This window comes from Typopeltis vanoorti, chromosome 9 (assembly GCF_054136105.1).
Source record: "Typopeltis vanoorti isolate ZY-2024b chromosome 9, IOZ_Tvanoo_1.0, whole genome shotgun sequence".
NCBI lineage: Eukaryota > Metazoa > Arthropoda > Arachnida > Uropygi > Thelyphonidae > Typopeltis > Typopeltis vanoorti.
The window spans coordinates 52912807-52932115 of record NC_143557.1 but is presented as its reverse complement, the minus strand read 5'-3'; the positions used below and the strand labels follow the sequence as shown (position 1 = coordinate 52932115).

The window sequence follows — 19309 nt, the reverse complement described above, 5'->3', positions numbered from 1 at the left end:
TGTGAAATTTGATCCACCATCCTAATTTTAACAATAATGGTGGCATAAAAATCCCAAGAATTTGGGTGGCACACATTCAGCTTACTTAAGTTCTTCAAGTTTTCCAGCAAACTCTTACTCTAGGTCTCTAAGCTATAATTTCATGGTGACATTCATACTGTTTTGTTATAATTTGTGTGTACTTATTTGAGTAATTATATGAAAGCTTGTTGTTCTCTTGCTTAATATATCTCTTAATGATTTGTTAACCAAATAGATAATAATAATAACAGCACTCTAGCTTTCATGTAGTAAGGTTTTTTTTTTTTTTTTTTACTAGAGGTCAGGCCAGTAGTGATTACCAAATTAATGTAACTTTAGCATACCACATAGATTACAATGTAGCTTGTTTCTTTGTATATATGTGTGTACTTCAGATGATGACCTTAATGTGAAGGTCAAAATGTCTAGTGATTATTTTGACCTTCAGTTCTGACGTCTAGTGATGCGGTCGGAGTGTGGTTAGATGATAATAAAGGATTGAATGTGTGTAGAAAATGTAGGGAGAATGCGGAATTGAAGTGTATTTCGGTTCGTGAGTGTGATATTTTTGTCAACCTTCAGAATGAAGGAAACAGGGATATGACAGGAAACGGCAAGGTTGTACATGAAAATTGTGAGAGTGTGAATGTAGAAAGTGTGAATGATAGTATAAATGGTTTCTCAGAGAACAAAAAAGATGAGATAGATGCATTGAGTGAGATCGCGTTGTTGAATAGTGCAATAGAAAGAGCAAAACAGCAGCTAGAGTGCATGAACAAAAGTAGACTGAATGAACCAACCAATAATAAAAGGTATGACAGGAAAAATAGACGTATGAATGTGAACATGAACAAAATGAAGGATAGAGTGCTGTATGGAGACTCGTTAGTACGAGGTGTGTTAGTAGAGGATTTGACAAAATCGTACCAACCTGGTGCGACTATAAAGGACGTAACTGCGTCTATTAGAGAGCAAAAGGAAAGGGTGAAAGAAATGATTGTTGTGGCAGGTACGAATGATTTGAAAGGAGATAAAATGGAAATGATAGAAGACCTGAATGAATTGTTTGAGGTAGCAAAAGAAAAGAGTGAGAGAGTTAGAATGATTAGTCTTTTGCCACGGTATGACAGTGAAATGTTTAAAAGGAGGGCTATAATTGCAAATGACTTTATGCGTGGGTTATGTATGACGAGTGGTGTGGAATTTGTGGATGTGTGGAGTGAGTTTGATGGGCGAAAGGATCTATATAAGATGGATGGCTTGCATTTGAATGGTTACGGTGTAAGAAGACTTGAGAAAGTGTTGCTGAATGTAGTGGATGTGCAAATTCAGGGAAACTAGATTTGTTAGGGGGGGGGGGGGAGTAGAGATACAGTCCTTATGGAGGCAGTTGAATGTAAGAATGAATATAATATGCCAGAGCAAATAAGGACAACAAATCTGAGTGGGATAGTTAATATAAGGCATCAAGGTAGGGTTGGGGCTAATGGGGGTCTTAAATTCATGTACACTAATACTAGGAGTATTAGGAACAAGAAGGAAGAGTTTTTGGCCATGGTTGGCACTTCCAGACCACAGGTTATAGGTATTAGTGAAACATGGCTGACTGTAGATGATATAACTATTGGGATTGAATGTGATGGGTATAGTGTGTTCAGGAATGACAGAGAGAATAAAATGGGGGGAGGAGTATTGTTGATGATAGCTGATGAGCTCCAGCCAAGGAGAATAGAAGTTGAATTGCAGGATAGAGAAAAGAGCACATTTGAGGCCATTTGGTGTGAGATTGTGGCTAGCAGAACTAAATATACAATTGGGTGCTGCTATAGACCAGGTGATGGAAAAGATGGTGGTGACAGTATGCACAAGCAAATAGAAGAAATGGGTGGAAGGAGGGTGATTATTATGGGAGATTTCAACTATGGTCGCATTGATTGGAGTGAGGAGAGGACACACGGGAGGAAGGAACTGGATTTTATGCGGTTATTAAGGGATAACTATCTGCGACAGCATGTAATGGAAAATACTAGGGGTCAGAGAGTGCTTGACCTAGTAATTACATCTGAGGATTTGGCTGTAACAAATATGACCACATTGCCACCAATCGGTGAGAGTGATCATAGGGTCTTAACTTGGGAGGTGGCTAAAGGTGTAGAATTTTCAATTAAGACAGGGTACATGTGGAATTATCGGGCTGGAAAGTATGACAAGCTTAGGAGTTTGATTGGTTCAGTGCCATGGCATGCACAACTGCAAGGACTAGAAGTTGATAGTGCATGGGAGGTAGTTAAGAAGTGCTTGCATGAAGCAATGGCTGACTGTATACCTAGAGTCCGAATAATAAATCAAGTAGGGGTTAAATGGATGAATAACACCATTAAGTTTGAGTTGCAAAAAAAGAAACAACTATGGAGGGAATTTAAGGAGAAGAGTGACCGGCAGGCACATGAACGGTATAAAGCACAGGCCAGAAGGGTGACGAGTGTGGTAAGAAAAGCAAAAAAGGATTATGAAAGAACATTTGCCATGCAGGCTAAAGAGAATCCTAAACAGTTTTTTAGATATGTAGCAAGTAAAAGGAAAAATGTACGTGGCAGATTGATTTTAAAGAATGCCGATGGTAGGGAGGTAACTGAATCAGTTGAGATAGTTGAGTTACTGAGTGAGCACTTTGCAAAAGTATATCATCCAGGTGGTGACATTGCAGAAACGAATAAACCAGTAGATTATACGGGGATTGTGGTTAATGAAGTGGAGGTGAGTAGTCTATTGCATAACCTCAATGTCAATACATCTGTGGGATTGGATGGTATACCAGCTCGTGTTGTACGAGAAGCAGCTAAAGAATTGTCAGTACCCTTGACCATTTTGTTTAATTTGAGTCTCGGGTCTGGGTTAGTCCCGAGCGGGTGGAAAGAGGGGAAAATAGTTCCACTGCATAAAGGTGGTTCCAAGACTGCTGTAGTAAATTACCGACCGATTAGCATATCAGGAATCATTGTCAAGGTCTTAGAGAAAATAGTCAAGAGGAAAATACAAGATTGGATAGAAGAAAATGGGATACTGTATCGGGGACAGCATGGTTTTGTGAAGGGTAGGTCATGCCTCAGTAACTTGCTCACGTATTATAACACAGTGACGGCTGAACTGGATAAGGGTAATGGGTTTACGGTGATTCTACTGGACCTTGCCAAGGCCTTTGACAGGATTCCACATGGAATTCTAATCAGTAAATTGTAGCATATGGGAATGGACATAGGGTTGGTGAGATGGATAGGAGGGTGGTTGACGGAGAGATATCAGAGAGTGGTTTACTCGGGAGTAGAGTCCACAAGACGGCCTGTGATTAGTGGTGTGCCACAAGGATCTGTTCTTGGACCACTGCTGTTTAATTTGTTCATAAATGATATAGGAAATGATCTGAGAGGAACAGTTCATTTGTTTGCGGATGATGCGAAGCTGGGTAGGGCAATAGTGAATGCAGATGACGTCAACATTTTGCAGGATGATTTGGATAGATTGGAGGTCTGGGCTAAGGAGAATGGATGTCAGTTTAATGTGGCAAAATGTAAGGTTATGCATTTTGGGGTGAAAAGATTGGCGGCAGTTTACTGCATTGGTGGAACCGTGCTCCAGGAAATTGATGAGGCACGAGATTTAGGAGTGTTGGTAGATAAGGAATTGAAATTTAGGGGACACATTGCAAAAGTGACCAAAACAGCTCATCAAATCACTTGGTTGCTGAAGAATACGATGACAAGCAGGTTATTGTTCCTCTGTATCGAGCCTTGATAAGACCCCATCTAGACTACTGTGCTCAGATTTGGTCACCTAGGTTTCTTCTTGATGGGGAGGAGGTGGAGAGGATCCAGAGGCGAGTGACCAAGATGATAGCAGGTCTGTGGAATGAACCGTATGAGAACAGGTTGAGGATTTGTGGGTTGCAAAAATTGGTTGATAGGCGGAGGAGGGGAGATATGATTGAGACATTCAAATTACTGAAGGGTTTCTATAAAATTAATTCAGAAGATATTTTTGAGAACAGGGCTGGTTGTGGGAGGACTAGGGGACATCCATGGAAACTGGGCAAAAGTGTGGTTAGTAAAGGTGTTAGAGCTGGGTTCTTTACTTTTAGAGTAGTGAATGAGTGGAATGCGCTCCCTGAGTCTGTGGTGAATGCTGTGACAGTGAATGAGTTTAAGGCGAGGTATGATAGATACTGTATGAATGTCAAATAGTTGTGATGAATATGATTTGGGGCCTCCCTCGATGAGTCCAATGACTCCCTGGAGTTGCCCGTAATAATAGTAATAATAGTAATTTTGGTTTATATTAAACTGAAGTTTTACTATAACACAGTAGTTGTTTCCATAATTTTTAATAATGGATGCTGATCACTGTGTAACCATGAAGGAAAGGAATAACATCTCATTACACTCAGAATTCTATCAAAAATAACAGAGAAAATTACAAACAGCCACTTCTCTACCACCATCTCAAAGTCTGCAGTTAAGCAGTGACCACCAATACGGATTCTGTCACCCTCACTCCACACCAGATCTCTAATTCATAAAGCTATGTTGACCCCCAAAGAGTATCATAAACCTATCTACTCATTTCTGAATTCTGCCCTTGAAGAAATAGTTGAATTAATGAGTGACCACTTTGTGCACCATCCAGATGGAAATAATGATGATGACTGATGTGACAGGGAGTGATAACTCAGTAATTCAACTATTTCTTCAATCACCTTCCTACCATCAGTTTAAATTAAAGTTATATTTCCATAACTGTTCTTCCTTTTACTTGCCATGTAGCAAAAGATGTCACTGCAATTTTAGCTTGCTTAGCCAATTTTCTCTCAATTTGATTCTGACTTCCTCATCATGCAATCACCCTTCTTGCTTGTGCTTTGTATTAATAATGAGCCTGGTGATCATCTTTCCCCTTATACACCTTCTACACTCTTTTCTTAGCTCCCTGCTTAATCATACTATGTTACTCATACATCTCACTGTCACCTCATTTTATGCTCTTGACCCTAGGTATTATTACTAGTTATTATTAGACCTCTAGGGAGTCAAGGACTCATTGAGGAAGGCCATACATCAATCACACCAGCTTTCATACCTTTTCTTAAACTCATTCATACTAGATGCACTCACCAATTTAACAGGAAAACTATTCCACTCACTCATGGAGCTATGAGAGAAAAATCTTGCTCTTACCCTTTCTTAATTGCACAAAAACTCAACTTCCAAGGATGCCTGTCTCCTTGTCCTCTCTCCATATAAAAAATTTTTATCAATCAATATTCTATAACTCCCTCTGAAAAGTTTATAGACCTTTATTACGTCACCCCTCTTTATTCTGTCTGCCAGTATCTGCAGTCCACATACTCTCAATCTATCCTCATAATTTAATTTTACAAAGATGTAATCCCAATATCATCTTTGTAACTCTTCTTTCTGGCGTTTCAACATTTGCTAATTTATCAACAAATTTGGGATAAAGTTGCAAATTTGTAACTTTATCCCTTTAGAAGCCAGGAGACCAAATTGTGTGCGCAGTAGTCCAGATGTGGTTGTATTAAGGTATTAAGGCAAAATGACTTTCATATTCTTACATGTTAACATTCGTTTCAATATCACAATTATCCTGTGAGTTGTATTTGCAATTTTTGTTATGTGACCTCTGAACTCTCTATCCCCCTCCCCCATAACTCCAAGATCTCTAACCTTATCAATCCCATTTGCTCCAATTTATGTAACAGAGTTCCATCTAGTAACCTGTTAAACACCTTTGCAAAATCACCCTGTAAATGCTGTATATCAGTACATCTCTGATTGCCCTGCCTATCTTTGTGTCATCAGCAAACAACTGAAGATCTCCTGTCAGCCCTTTGAAATATCATTAATGTATAGATTAAACAACAATGGTCCAAAGACTGATACCTGGGGCACACCACTGATCATCTTAAATCAGGCAGATTTACATCCCTCGTACACCACTTTCTGATACCTGTGTATCAGACAATAGTTTATATTCTAATCTCATATTTTCTAGTTTATGAAACAGCCTTTCATGTGGTATCCTATTAAATGCCTTAGCACAGTCTAATAGTATCATAATGTATCCATTCCCTTGATCCAACTCAGCTGTAATATTATTATAAAATATCAGCAGATTGCTTAGACATGACCTTCTTTTAGTAAACCCATGCTGTTCCTTGCAATGTATATTTTGTTTGTCCACTCATTTCTGTATGCAAGTGCTTACCAAAAACCTTCTCTAAAATCTTTACAATTACTCCAGAGATACTAATAGGTCGATAGATACATCAGTCTTTGCACCACCCTTGTGCAATGGAGTTATCATACATTCTTTCCATTCCTGTGGGATTGTTCCTGAGCTAAAAGTTATACAAACATATCAAGGAACTAGACAGTTCAGATAAACATACCTTTAGCACATGTGCTGATATTCCATCTGTCCTCCCAATTGCTGAATGCTTACCCAGGTTATGCAACATCTCTAGAATTTCCTTCTTATGCACCTTTATATTTTTATCTGATTTACTTGTCACCAATCTTTATCGTGCTGATAAAGATTGGTGACATGAGTACTCATGTCACCAATGATGGTACCATAATATCAGAAGCAGTTGTGGACGAATACCTCAACTGCTTCTGATACTATGGTGCCATCTGCATCAGTAAAGTTATTCGTCCACAGTCACTCTTTATTTTACTTGCAGCACAATGATAAAATTCTTTTGGATTGTTTTTAGTATATGCAGCCAAATCTCTTTTCAGACTTCAACTTAGCTTTCCATACAATACCTGTAACTTAATGTATGCAATCTGATGTTGCTTTCCTTAAATATTTCTTGACCATTCTTCATGCATTTCTGATATATATAAACCATTCTGTTAAAATGTCGACATGTGGTTAAGTATATTTGATATCTGCATTGCATTCCAGTTGATAAAGGTAAATTAGGTAGATGAAATACTAAAATTAATAAGCTTTGCTGATAACAAATAGTTGCTAAATATTATTGAGATGAATTCTTAATTGAATCAATAATGCATTACCTTTTATAATACACAGATAAAATAATACAGTTAAATACAAAAATACATTTGCAATAACAATCCAAATAGCACTAAGTATTTGGATTGTTTAGATACTAATAGTTCAAATACAGCTTGGATTCAAACAGTATTCATGTTATGTATAAACATAAAACAGATTTTGATTTTTTTTAGGCCCAGAAACATAAAACATTAATCAAAATATAAACATAGTATCCTCAAAAATTTGTATGTAGAGTGCTGGATGTAAAATCTGAACAGGAATCAAAATTCACAAATGAATAACTTTAATAAATTAAGTATCTTATTTCAAAATACATTTTTATAATAATTTTTGTTCCTTAAATAGGATTTAGAGATTTTATGTTTTTATATTCATTTTCATAAATTAATTATAAAATACTCACCATGATATTCCATTTGATCAAGTACATCTACAGCACAATGTTGTTGTTTTGGATAATGGACAAAAGATGCCTGAAATAAGTTAGTTGGTATAAATTTCCCTTTTGGAAATACATCCATTATCTTTTTGTAAGTCTCCAAGTCCTTGTGCACACCAAATTCCTCCATACACTTAAGAGCCGCATAAATAAATTCAACATGGCGTCTTCTTATCTTATCCTGCTCTACATATACATCTACTGCAGCTAAAAATGTATCTTTATTTTTTGATGTAGAAGTTCCAAAATAATGCTGTATACTGTTTCGAGTTGGGGAAGATTCATCTTTCTCATGAAAACAATAGTTTCCTGGAGCATGTAAATGTCGGATACATGAAATATCACAGATATTTGTGAGAGGACTGAATAATCTGTGTGAAGTAATATACAGAAGGTTTTGATATTTATTCATATAATAAAGTCTTCTAATACTTCTTATAAAAACACAATATGATAATGCAGAAGAAAGACAACTTTGTAAGAAAGACATCATGAGAGCTGAAAAAAATTGAAAAGTAAAATAATCAGTTACAGAAATAAAATACATCTAAACAAGTGATTTGTATTTATATGATTATAATGGAAGGATTTAGATTCTTCTAGAATGATAAGAAAAACAAAGGAGCAGAAGGAGGAGTACTATTAATGACAGTAGAGGAATTATGCCTCCCAAGGATAGGTGAAACACAGCACTACATATGATGGCTTCAAGACTATTCGGTGTAAGACTGGGATACAGATGATTCTCACTACTGAAAATATCCAACCAAAACCCCAAAGGCATAATGTTATGCTAAAGGAAATTCACTATAGCAAAAAATTTACTACAACAAATTTCAGCAATCCCTACAAGTTGACTCTGCTAACAGTTGACTATAAGAAAAAATTATATAGAAATACAGAGGCCAATGAAAGTAAAATGTTAGACAAAGCGTTTAGACAAATACATTAAAAAAAAAAAAAATGTGATCCTAATTGGAAATTTTAATGATGAAATTTATATGGATTGGAAAGAGCAGCATACAGAAGCAGAGAATAATTTTCTCGAGTTCTTGCAGAAGGTGGGAGATGCAATGTGAGGTTTCAGAGCATTAGATTTGGTAATAGCCTTAGAGGATGTAATTGTAAATAAAGCATCAACATAACCACTGTTTGTGTGACAGTGATCATGGGATACTCACTTAGAAGATAAGCAAGTTGTTTGCCTGATTACAAAGTAAATTACACATAACAAGAGATTATATTCTTTAAGTATAATTGAAGCAGTGGAAATGTTTAGTCAAGATGGGATATATATGAATAATCATAGAAACTTCATGATCGACTTATATCAATATCACGAGGAACAGACTAAAAGAGAGAGATGCAATTCTGCTATATCATCTCACTGGTCAAGATTGACAGGTGAAATGATATAGGGAATGACTATAATGATACTGCAGATTTTTCAAAGGTTATCAGGATACAGATACTGCATGGAACTCAAATTGGAACAAATGATACAGATACAAGAGTTGCTGATAGACCTACACCAAAGAGGTGGAGCAGAATCAAGGAAAAACGTAGAATGCTCCTATGATAAGAGATTGAGGGTTTCTGGGTTACAAAAGTTGGTTGTTAAGTGGAAAAGAGGCGATAGAAACAGTAAAGTTACTAAAAGGGTTTCATAGGAATGATTCAGAGTATCTATCATACCATGTGGGTCTCCCACAATGAGTCAATAAATTTCATATTTCCTCTTTTCCACTTCTCAATCAACTTTTACAATATCCCACAAACTCCATAAATGTACCATCATAGAGCATTTCACAGACCCCCCCCCCCCTCTCACCATTATGGTCTCTCTTCTCTGTATCATCTCTATCACTAACTCATTCCCCCCAAACCCAGATGACCAGACCTGGGCAGAATAATACAGATGTAGCTATATCAGAGCCTTATATAGAGTAGTGATAATTTCCTTATTTCTGCTCATTAGTGTGCTCTTCAAAAACCGCTGCATGAGCTAACTTGGCCGCTTTTAAGTATGCCTTCTGAAATTCAACTTCCTATCCACACACCCTCCCCCCTCCACAAATCTGTAGCTTCATCATTTTCCTGGAGTACAGTTTAACCAACGTAGTATCAGCTTATAATCTTTTAAAATGCATACCTTTATGCTTTTCTGCATTAATCTGGTAACCATTATTCTTGTCAAAGTTTCTGGAAGATAAAACTATGTAAACATGGAATGCAAATAAATAATTGACTAGCTCAAAGTAATTATTTACAAGGCAAGTTTTGCTAGCTTAAGCTAGCATTATCAAAGGCAATTTAACAATACACGTTCATTGAAGACAAACCAAAATGACCTGAATAACTAGGACAGTCACATGTATGGAGGATGACAGTAGCACTCTTCGTGGTGAAGCTACTTTGCAAATCCTGGCTAAAATCGGATAGACTATTCCTGGAAGTGGCATAAGTTCTACAGAACTGGATTAACTGTAACAGAACAGGTGCACCACTCTATCTACCCATTCAAGAAGAAAGCCAGGCTACTTCACAAATCCTGGTTTAAGTTGAGAAAGTGTTCCTGAAAGCATCATGAGTTCTACAGAACCTGATTAACTGTAATGGAATGGATGGTATGATTTTATATAGATCTTGGCATGCTGCCCTACCTACCCATCAGCATTAATAACAGGAATCACTATAAAGAGTGCCACTGTCACCCTCCTGTAAGTGACTGTCCTTGTTGTTCAGGTCATTTTGATTTGTGGTTTTCAATGAGTGTGCAATGTAAAATTGCCTTTAACAACGCTAGCTTATGTTAGCAAAATGTTGCCTTGTAAATAATTAATTTTAGCTAGTAAATTATTTATTTGCATTCCAAGTGTAGTTTTATCTTCCAGAAACTTTCACATAAATAATAGCAACAGCTACAGAAATTTAAACATGGAAATAACCAGAGGTGAGCTATAAGGGGCTCGCACGAGCCCTTTTTTAAATTTTTCTCAAATTTTGCGAGTCCCTTGTCCTTCTTTTTTAATAATCTTGTAGAACTAGAAAATACCATTGCGGAATGTATACATGCTACTATAATTCTAGTAGTAAGACTTATACGTTGGTTAGACATAACTGGTAATTAGTCTACGGAATTAACAACGCATATAAAGTATATTAATTAAAGGTAACTTTAATGAATAACTTCTATATTTTGGCAATGTCACATTGCCATCTTCAGGAACATAAAGATATGATATGTGCACTCAGGAACTAACACAAAGCAAATGAGGAAGAAAGCAAGAAACTAATATTGTTCCTAAAGTCCTAATGGTGCCCTCTTGTGGGCTAATTTGGTAGTCTTGGCAGTTGGGCTGAAGTTCTCATAATGAAAGTTTCCCAAATTTGGGGCAGTTTCATGCACCCAAATTTGTTGAGGTTAGGAACGTTTTTTAGAGCTGCTGAAGATTCTTTGAATAATCTTTCGTATTTAAACTTGTTGCAATGAATTATTTTTGTTTTCTTCCAACGAATTTTATGGTAGGTATCTAAGGCATGGTCTGCCAGCCCAGAGCGGCTGTACTGGTGAAACCGGATGTAGTCTTGGTGTTCTGAAATCCTGATATTTGTTGTTCTGCCTGTTTGGCCAAAGTAGGACAATTTGCAGCTGCAAGGGACCTGGTATACACCAGGTAGGCCTAGGGGAAGTGGTTGGTCTTTGGTAGAGTGGATAAGGGATGCCAACTTTTTATATGGTCTGTAACAGGAAGTAAGGTCATATTTTTTGAGGATATTGGTTATTTTCTCAGAGGTGCCCTGGATGTAGGGGATGGTGATAGACTTGGTGTAATCTTTATTGTGGAGGGGGGGAGGTGGTTGTGGTTTACAGGTTTTAGCATTATTTGGATTTTTTTGGGGTTATAGCCATTGGCTAAGAAAATGTTGACGATGTGGTTTAGTTCATTAGTCAGGGCCTTGTCATCTGAGCAGATTAATTTTGCCCTGTTATATAGTGTTTTTATCACCCCATATTGTTGTGAGGGGGGGGGGATTGCTGCTGAATGTATCTGCCAGTGTGGGTGGGTTTTCTGTAAACAGAGAAAACCAAAGATCCATCAAGCTGGCGGGTGATTAAAGTGTCTAGAAAGGGGAGGGTGTTGTTTTCCTCTTTTTCTAAGGTGAACTGGACTCTGGGGTGTTGGTTGTTTAAGTCTGTTAGGAAGGAGTGGAGTGTGTCTGAGCCATGTGGCTAAATAGCAAACACATAATCCACATAACGAAGCCAAATAGTGGGTTTTTGTGGGGCGGAGTTTAAGGCTTTCTCTTCAAATGTCTCCATAAAGAAATTGGCCAAGGGTGGGGAAAGTGGTGAACCCATGGCTGTCCCCTCTATCTGTTTGTAGAACTTTCCTTGCCAAACGAAATAGCCTGAGTTCATTGTGAACTGAAATAGGGCTGAGATATCGGGAGGAAACTTGGGCTTGGATGAGCTCAAGGGTTTCTTTGAGTGGGACATTAGTGAATAGGGAGGAGACGTCAAACTGACCATTATGTCAGTGTGTTGGAGTGTGAGGTTTTCTATACTGGCTTTAAAGTGGGCTGTGTTTTTTTTATGTGTGATGGTGTGTTGCCAGTGTAGTGTGTGAGTGTTTTGGCTAAATGTTTGGCTAATTTATATGTGGGGGAATCAATGCCATCCACTATGGGATGCAATGGCACATTTTGTTTATGTATTTTTGGGAGTCCATATAATCGGGTGGGTCTAGAGTTATAAGGTTTAAGTTTGTTGGTGACTTCCACAGGCCAAGAAGTGACTTTCTTAAGGAGTCTGTGGAAATAGTTCTAATCTGAGAGCTGGTCAGATTATATTCAATGGGGAGGTAAGTAGTATGGTCTAGTACTAAAGAATTTAGCTTACCTTTGTAGTCTTTTTGATTGAGTACCACAGTGGCACTTCCCTTATCAGCTTTGGTGATTACTATTTTTTTTGTTGTTTTTCAATTCTTGTAGGGCTGTATATTCGTTTTTGGATAAGTTGGATTTTGGAAGTTTGGCTTTAGTGAGAACACCGACTACATCCAGTCTTACGCTGTTGGCGATATGGTTAGGCAGGTTGCGAATTCCACGCTCTATTTGGATCATGATTTCTTCAGCAGGTATCCTTTTAGGAGCTAGGGTGAAACTGTGACCACGTGAAAGTGCGGTGAGTGCTTCAGGCTTTAAAACTGCCGACGAGAGGTTGACTACAGTGTTGAGTGGTGGCTGGGGTATGGAAGTAGAAGTCTTTGTCAGGTTTTCGTATTTTTTCACGTGTCGACTACGTATTTTTTCAAATTCCTTTCTTGCCAATGTGCATGAGATGTCATGAAGTATAGACCATAGATCAAGGCCGAATGTATTCGAAAGCTCTTCCTCTAGTGCCCGTAAGGTTTTGTTTTCATCGGCAAGGAGAACGCGCGTCGCGGTAATTTGTTCTCTTAACAGGGCGAAGCTAGTGCGGTTATAAATGCGTAGAGCTTTCTCGGAAGTAAAACGGTGCTTCAATTTGACACACTTAGGGATCACTTTGTTATCCCGGCAGCGTTTTAGGAAGTGACTTCCTAAACGATCAAGGCCGAGTGTTTACTTTGTTATCCCGACAGCGTTTTAGGAAGTTCACTAAAACACTGCCGGGATAACAAAGTGATCCCTAATTGTGTCAAATTGAAGCACCGTTTTACTTCCAAGAAAGCTCTACGCATTTATAACCGCACTAGCTTAGCCCTGTTAAGAGAACAAATTACCGCGATGCGCGTTCTCCTTGCCGATGAAAACAAAACCTTACGGGCACTAGAGGAAGAGCTTTCGAATACACTCGGCCTTAATCTATGGTCTATACTTCATGACATCTCATGCACATCGGCAAGAAAGGAATTCGAAAAAATACGTAGTCGACACGTGAAAAAATACGAAAACCTGACAAAGACTTCTACTTCCATACCCCAGCCACCACTCAACACTGTAGTCAACTTCTCGTCGGCAGTTTTAAAGCCTGAAGCACTCACCGCACTTTCACGTGGTCACAATTTCGCCCTAGCTCCTAAAAGGATACCTGCTGAAGAAATCATGATCCAAATAGAGCGTGGAATTCGCAACCTGCCTAATCATATCGCCAACAACGTAAGACTGGATGTAGTCGGTGTTCTCACTAAAGCCAAACCTCCAAAATCCAACATACAGCCCTACAAGAATTGCAAAACAACAAAAAAAATAGTAATCACCAAAGCTGATAAGGGAAGTGCCACTGTGGTACTCAATCAAAAAGACTACAAAGGTAAGCTAAATTCTTTAGTACTAGACCGTACTACTTACCTCCCCATTGAATATAATCCGACCAGCTCTCAGATTAGAACTATCCACAGACTCCTTAAGAAAGTCACTTCTTGGCCTGTGGAAGTCACCAACAAACTTAAACCTTATAACTCTAGACCCACCCGATTATATGGACTCCCAAAAATACATAAACAAAATGTGCCATTGCATCCCATAGTGGATGGCATTGATTCCCCCACATATAAATTAGCCAAACATTTAGCCAAAACGCTCACACACTACACTGGCAACACACCATCACACATAAAAAAACTCAGCCCACTTTAAAGCCAGTATAGAAAACCTCACACTCCAACACACTGACATAATGGTCAGTTTTGACGTCTCCTCCCTATTCACTAATGTCCCACTCAAAGAAACCCTTGAGCTCATCCAAGCCAAATTTCCTCCCTATATCTCAGCCCTATTTCAGTTCACAATGAACTCAGGCTATTTTGTTTGGCAAGGAAAGTTCTACAAACAGATAGAGGGGACAGCCATGGGTTCACCACTTTCCCCACCCTTGGCCAATTTCTTTATGGAGACATTTGAAGAGAATGCCTTAAACTCCGCCCCACAAAAACCCACTATTTGGCTTCGTTATGTGGATTATGTGTTTGCTATTTAGCCACATGGCTCAGATACACTCCACTCCTTCCTAACACACTTAAACAACCAACACCCCAGAGTCCAGTTCACCTTAGAAAAAGAGGAAAACAACACCCTCCCCTTCCTAGACACTTTAATCACCCGCCAGCTTGATGGATCTTTGGTTTTCTCTGTTTACAGAAAACCCACCCACACTGGCAGATACATTCACCAGCAATCCCCCCCCCCTCACAACAATATGGGGTGATAAAAACACTATATAACAGGGCAAAATTAATCTGCTCAGATGACAAGGCCCTGACTAATGAACTAAACCACATCCTCAACACTTTCTTAACCAATGGCTATAACCCCAAAAAAAATCCAAAAAATACTAAAACCTGTAAACCACAACCCACCTCCCCCCCTCCACAATAAAGATTACACCAAGTCTATCGCCATCCCCTACATCCAGGGCACCTCTGAGAAAATAACCAATATCCTCAAAAAAATATGACCTTACTTCCTGTTACAGACCATATAAAAAGTTGGCATCCCTTATCCGCTCTACCAAAGACCAACCACTTCCCCTAGACCTACCTGGTGTATACCAGGTCCCTTGCAGCTGCAAATTGTCCTACTTTGGCCAAACAGGCAGAACAACAAATATCAGGATTTCAGAACACCAAGACTACATCCGGTTTCACCAGTACAGCCGCTCTGGGCTGGCAGACCATGCCTTAGATACCCACCATAAAATTCGTTGGAAGAAAACAAAAATAATTCATCGCAGCAAGTTTAAATACGAAAGATTATTCAAAGAATCTTCAGCAGCTCTAAAAAACGTTCCTAACCTCAACAAATTTGGGTGCATGAAACTGCCCCAAATTTGGGAGACTTTCATTATGAGAACTTCAGCCCAACTGCCAAGACTACCAAATTAGCCCACAAGAGGGCACCATTAGGACTTTAGGAACAATATTAGTTTCTTGCTTTCTTCCTCATTTGCTTTGTGTTAGTTCCTGAGTGCACATATCATATGTTTATGTTCCTGAAGATGGCAATGTGACATCGCCGAAATATAGAAGTTATTCATTAAAGTTACCTTTAATTAATATACTTTATATGCGTTGTTAATTCCGTAAACTAATTACCAGCTACTATAATTGCTACTTTAAATTCATATGGATTTTCTGAAACCTATTTAAAAATATCATCTCATTGCATTTTGTTCTGATGTGGGGGGGGGGGGGTGGGGGGGGGGGGGGGTGGGGGGGGGGGGGGGTGGGGGGGGGGGGGGGTGGGGGGGGGGGGGGGTGGGGGGGGGGGGGGGTGGGGGGGGGGGGGGGTGGGGGGGGGGGGGGGTGGGGGGGGGGGGGGGTGGGGGGGGGGGGGGGTGGGGGGGGGGGGGGGTGGGGGGGGGGGGGGGTGGGGGGGGGGGGGGGTGGGGGGGGGGGGGGGTGGGGGGGGGGGGGGGTGGGGGGGGGGGGGGGTGGGGGGGGGGGGGGGTGGGGGGGGGGGGGGGTGGGGGGGGGGGGGGGTGGGGGGGGGGGGGGGTGGGGGGGGGGGGGGGTGGGGGGGGGGGGGGGTGGGGGGGGGGGGGGGTGGGGGGGGGGGGGGGTGGGGGGGGGGGGGGGTGGGGGGGGGGGGGGGTGGGGGGGGGGGGGGGTGGGGGGGGGGGGGGGTGGGGGGGGGGGGGGGTGGGGGGGGGGGGGGGTGGGGGGGGGGGGGGGTGGGGGACTCAGAGGGGATTATATAAAAAGAGTAGAAGGTGAGAGGGGAAGAACCACAGGCCATCCCTGGAAGTTATGCAAGTGCGGTGAAGAGGGATGTGAGGAGTAGATTTTTTACATGGAGAATTATAAGTGAATGGAACACATTACCAGAATATGTTAATGCAAGGATTGTTAAGGAATTTAAGATTCTGTATATTAAATACGTTGCACCCTCCATGTGGGATGCAATAATAATAATAATAATTGTATCTCAACTTAAAAAAAGCACTTTTTTTAAACATATTTTCTTGAATTTAAGGGTGGCATATACCCTACTGACAATCCTTGGCACACCACTGGCACTATAACCTGGCAGATTCATTCCCCCCTCCCCTGTATACCACTCTTTGATACCTATCCCATCAGCTATCCACTTATCCAAACCAATAGAATTTTATATTCCAATTCCATATTCTCTAGTTTATGCAGCCTTTCATGTGATATCCTATCAAATGTTTTAGCAAATGAATATACTATCATAGTGTATCCATTCCCTTCATCTAACTCAGCTGTAACATGAAAAAATATGAGAAAATGCTCAGACATGACCTATCTTTATTAAACCCACACTCTTCCTTGCAAAGTATAGCTTGTTTATCAGATCATTTCTGTATGTAAGTTCTTCAAAACATCTGTAAAATCTTCACAGACATTGCTCATCATTACAAATTTTCCATTTCACTCTTCAAATTGATCTCCTTACATTTGCAAACTCTTTAAGCACCTTCTTAAATCAGGATATTTTGGCTGGAATAGTCAGCTCTTTAAACAAATTGAAGGCACATAGCAAGTGCACTTAATTTTATTAAGTGTATTTAATTTTATTAATTAATTTAGCCAGCCTGGTTGGCCAAGTGGATAGCATACCCGCTCTCCAGCCAAAAGGCTGCAGGTTCAAATCCCACCGTGGGCATGGACGTTTGTAATTGTCTGTGGAAACGCCAGTGGTGGTCGGAGGTAGATGGCATTTATGTAGTTGAGGTCAGTTGGTGATTGAATGGTGGAGACGAAGTTGTAGAGCCCTCCCTCGATGAGTCCTTTGACTCCCTGTCAAATAATAATAATAATAATTCGTCCTCCCCTGTGAAGCCCAGAGAATGGTTGAAGTATATAGACGATGTCTTTGCCATTTTGCCACAATGTCCACATGCTCTGTCTAACTTCTTTTTTTTTTTTTTTTTTTACATTTCAAGAAAAAGAAGCTCTTGCCTTCTTGGATACTTTAGTTACAAGGCAGATGGATGGGTCTCTCATATGTTTAGTTTACTGTAAGCCCACACCTGTGTGTGTTTCCACACACACACACACAAAGGAAGATACCTACATGGCACTTCACACCATCACCATTATTAAGAGAGACCTCCAGGGAGTCAGGGACTCATTCCGCCCAGAAACTTGGAATTTTGAAAACTACGCTCAGGACCAGCACTGCATCTGGAAAAGGCTCTACTCACATCATTCCAACAAAATGGATACAAAAACTTGCCAAGCTCCTTAAAGAGAACAAATCTTCACCTCCAATCTCCCCAAACCAGACCTATACATACACTATATCTTTACCCTACATCAAAGGTACAACAGATTAACTACCACCACACCCCCCCGCCAAACAACACAGAATCTGAACTGTAGATAAACTTCTAAACAAAATCTCTACCTTCCTAAAAACAATCAAGAATCATCTAGGCTCTCTCTCCTTCCCATGTGTTTACAGCATTCTCTGCCCTGTCTTTCTGATAGAAAGGACAAACTACTACTTTGGTCAGAAAAAAAAGAACATAAAAAATACATCTGGAATGAAGAGCCAAAAAGCAGAATATCTGAACATGCCTTAGAGATAGACCACTTCAGTAAGATGGAAGAAAGCCAAGCTACTTTACAAATCTCAGTTTAAATTGGAGAGACTGTTCCTGGAAGCAGCACAAGTTCTACAGAACTTGGTTAACTGTAACAGAATGGATGATATAATTGTAAACAGATTTTGGCACACTGTCCAATCTATCCATCAGCATTAACAAGGAATCTCCACGAAGAGTGCCACTGTCACCCTACATGCACGTGACTGCCCTTGTTATCCAGGTCATTTTAGTTCATGTCTTCACTGAGCATGTAGTGTTAAAGTGCCTCTGATAATGCTAGCTTAAGCTAGCAAAATATCACCTGTAAATAATTAATTTTAGCTAGTAAATTATTTATTTGCATTCCAATGTCTATATAGTTTTCTGTTTTCCAGAAACTTCAACATGATTAATACTGAACTATTTTCTTAGCATGTATTTTATTCTGTAAACCTGAGATATTCTTGCAGTTTCTTGAGTGCACAATTATATTTCAAACCAAACAAAGTAAAATAACACAGTGATATTTATTTTAAAAATTATAACTTTTAAATTTAACTTTGTGGTATCTTAATGGAAATAAAAATATTTAATGACATGGACGGGATTGTTCTTCAACACATATTTTTTCAAAATATGTGTTGAAGAACAATCTTCGTTGGTTTGACAAATTCTTCGTTGGTCAGCTATTCAGGAGCACTTCCTATGAGTTGAACTATGTCACCATCATTCACTTCAAGATTCAGGTTGTTTGCTAGGCCCACTATTTCTTCACTCAATTTACAGAGGTCTTCAGTTTTTTAAAAACTTCCAAAGTCATGCACAACCTTTTTTTAATGTCTTTTTCCATATGCCACTCATACATTGAGAGGTCACTTCATCCTAAGCCACAGCAATATTTTTAATATCATGATAAATATTGAATGCTTTCCAGAATTACATGAGAGTCTGGTCGTTTCCTTCATTAGCAGAAATGGCTTGTGAAAAAGTTCTCCATATATAATAAACCTTAAACACTACTAGAACTCCCTGATTTATCGGTTGGATCAATGAAGTAGTGTTTGGAGGAAAAAAACATGACCTTGAACTTGGTGAAGATATAAGACGGATGACCTGGAGCATTATCTAGAATTAATAAAATTTTAAATTCTACATTTTCCTTCACACCATAGTTTTCCATTTCACTCGTATAATAGTTGATTAAGGCATCT

At 39.5% G+C, this 19309-nt stretch overlaps 1 protein-coding gene across 6 annotated transcripts in view; it reads right to left on the bottom strand.

Moving 5' to 3' along the window:
• ECSIT (evolutionarily conserved signaling intermediate in Toll pathway, mitochondrial) overlaps positions 1-19309 on the bottom strand; it is a 95402-nt gene that overhangs the window by 30128 nt on the left and 45965 nt on the right. For all 6 annotated transcript variants that reach the window (XM_090398583.1, XM_090398581.1, XM_090398584.1 and 3 more), the window contains exon 3: positions 7526-8059. In XM_090398583.1, coding sequence (XP_090254709.1) covers positions 7526-8054 — 529 coding nt within the window. In that variant the 5' untranslated portion in view covers positions 8055-8059. The remainder of the gene's footprint in view (positions 1-7525; positions 8060-19309) is intronic.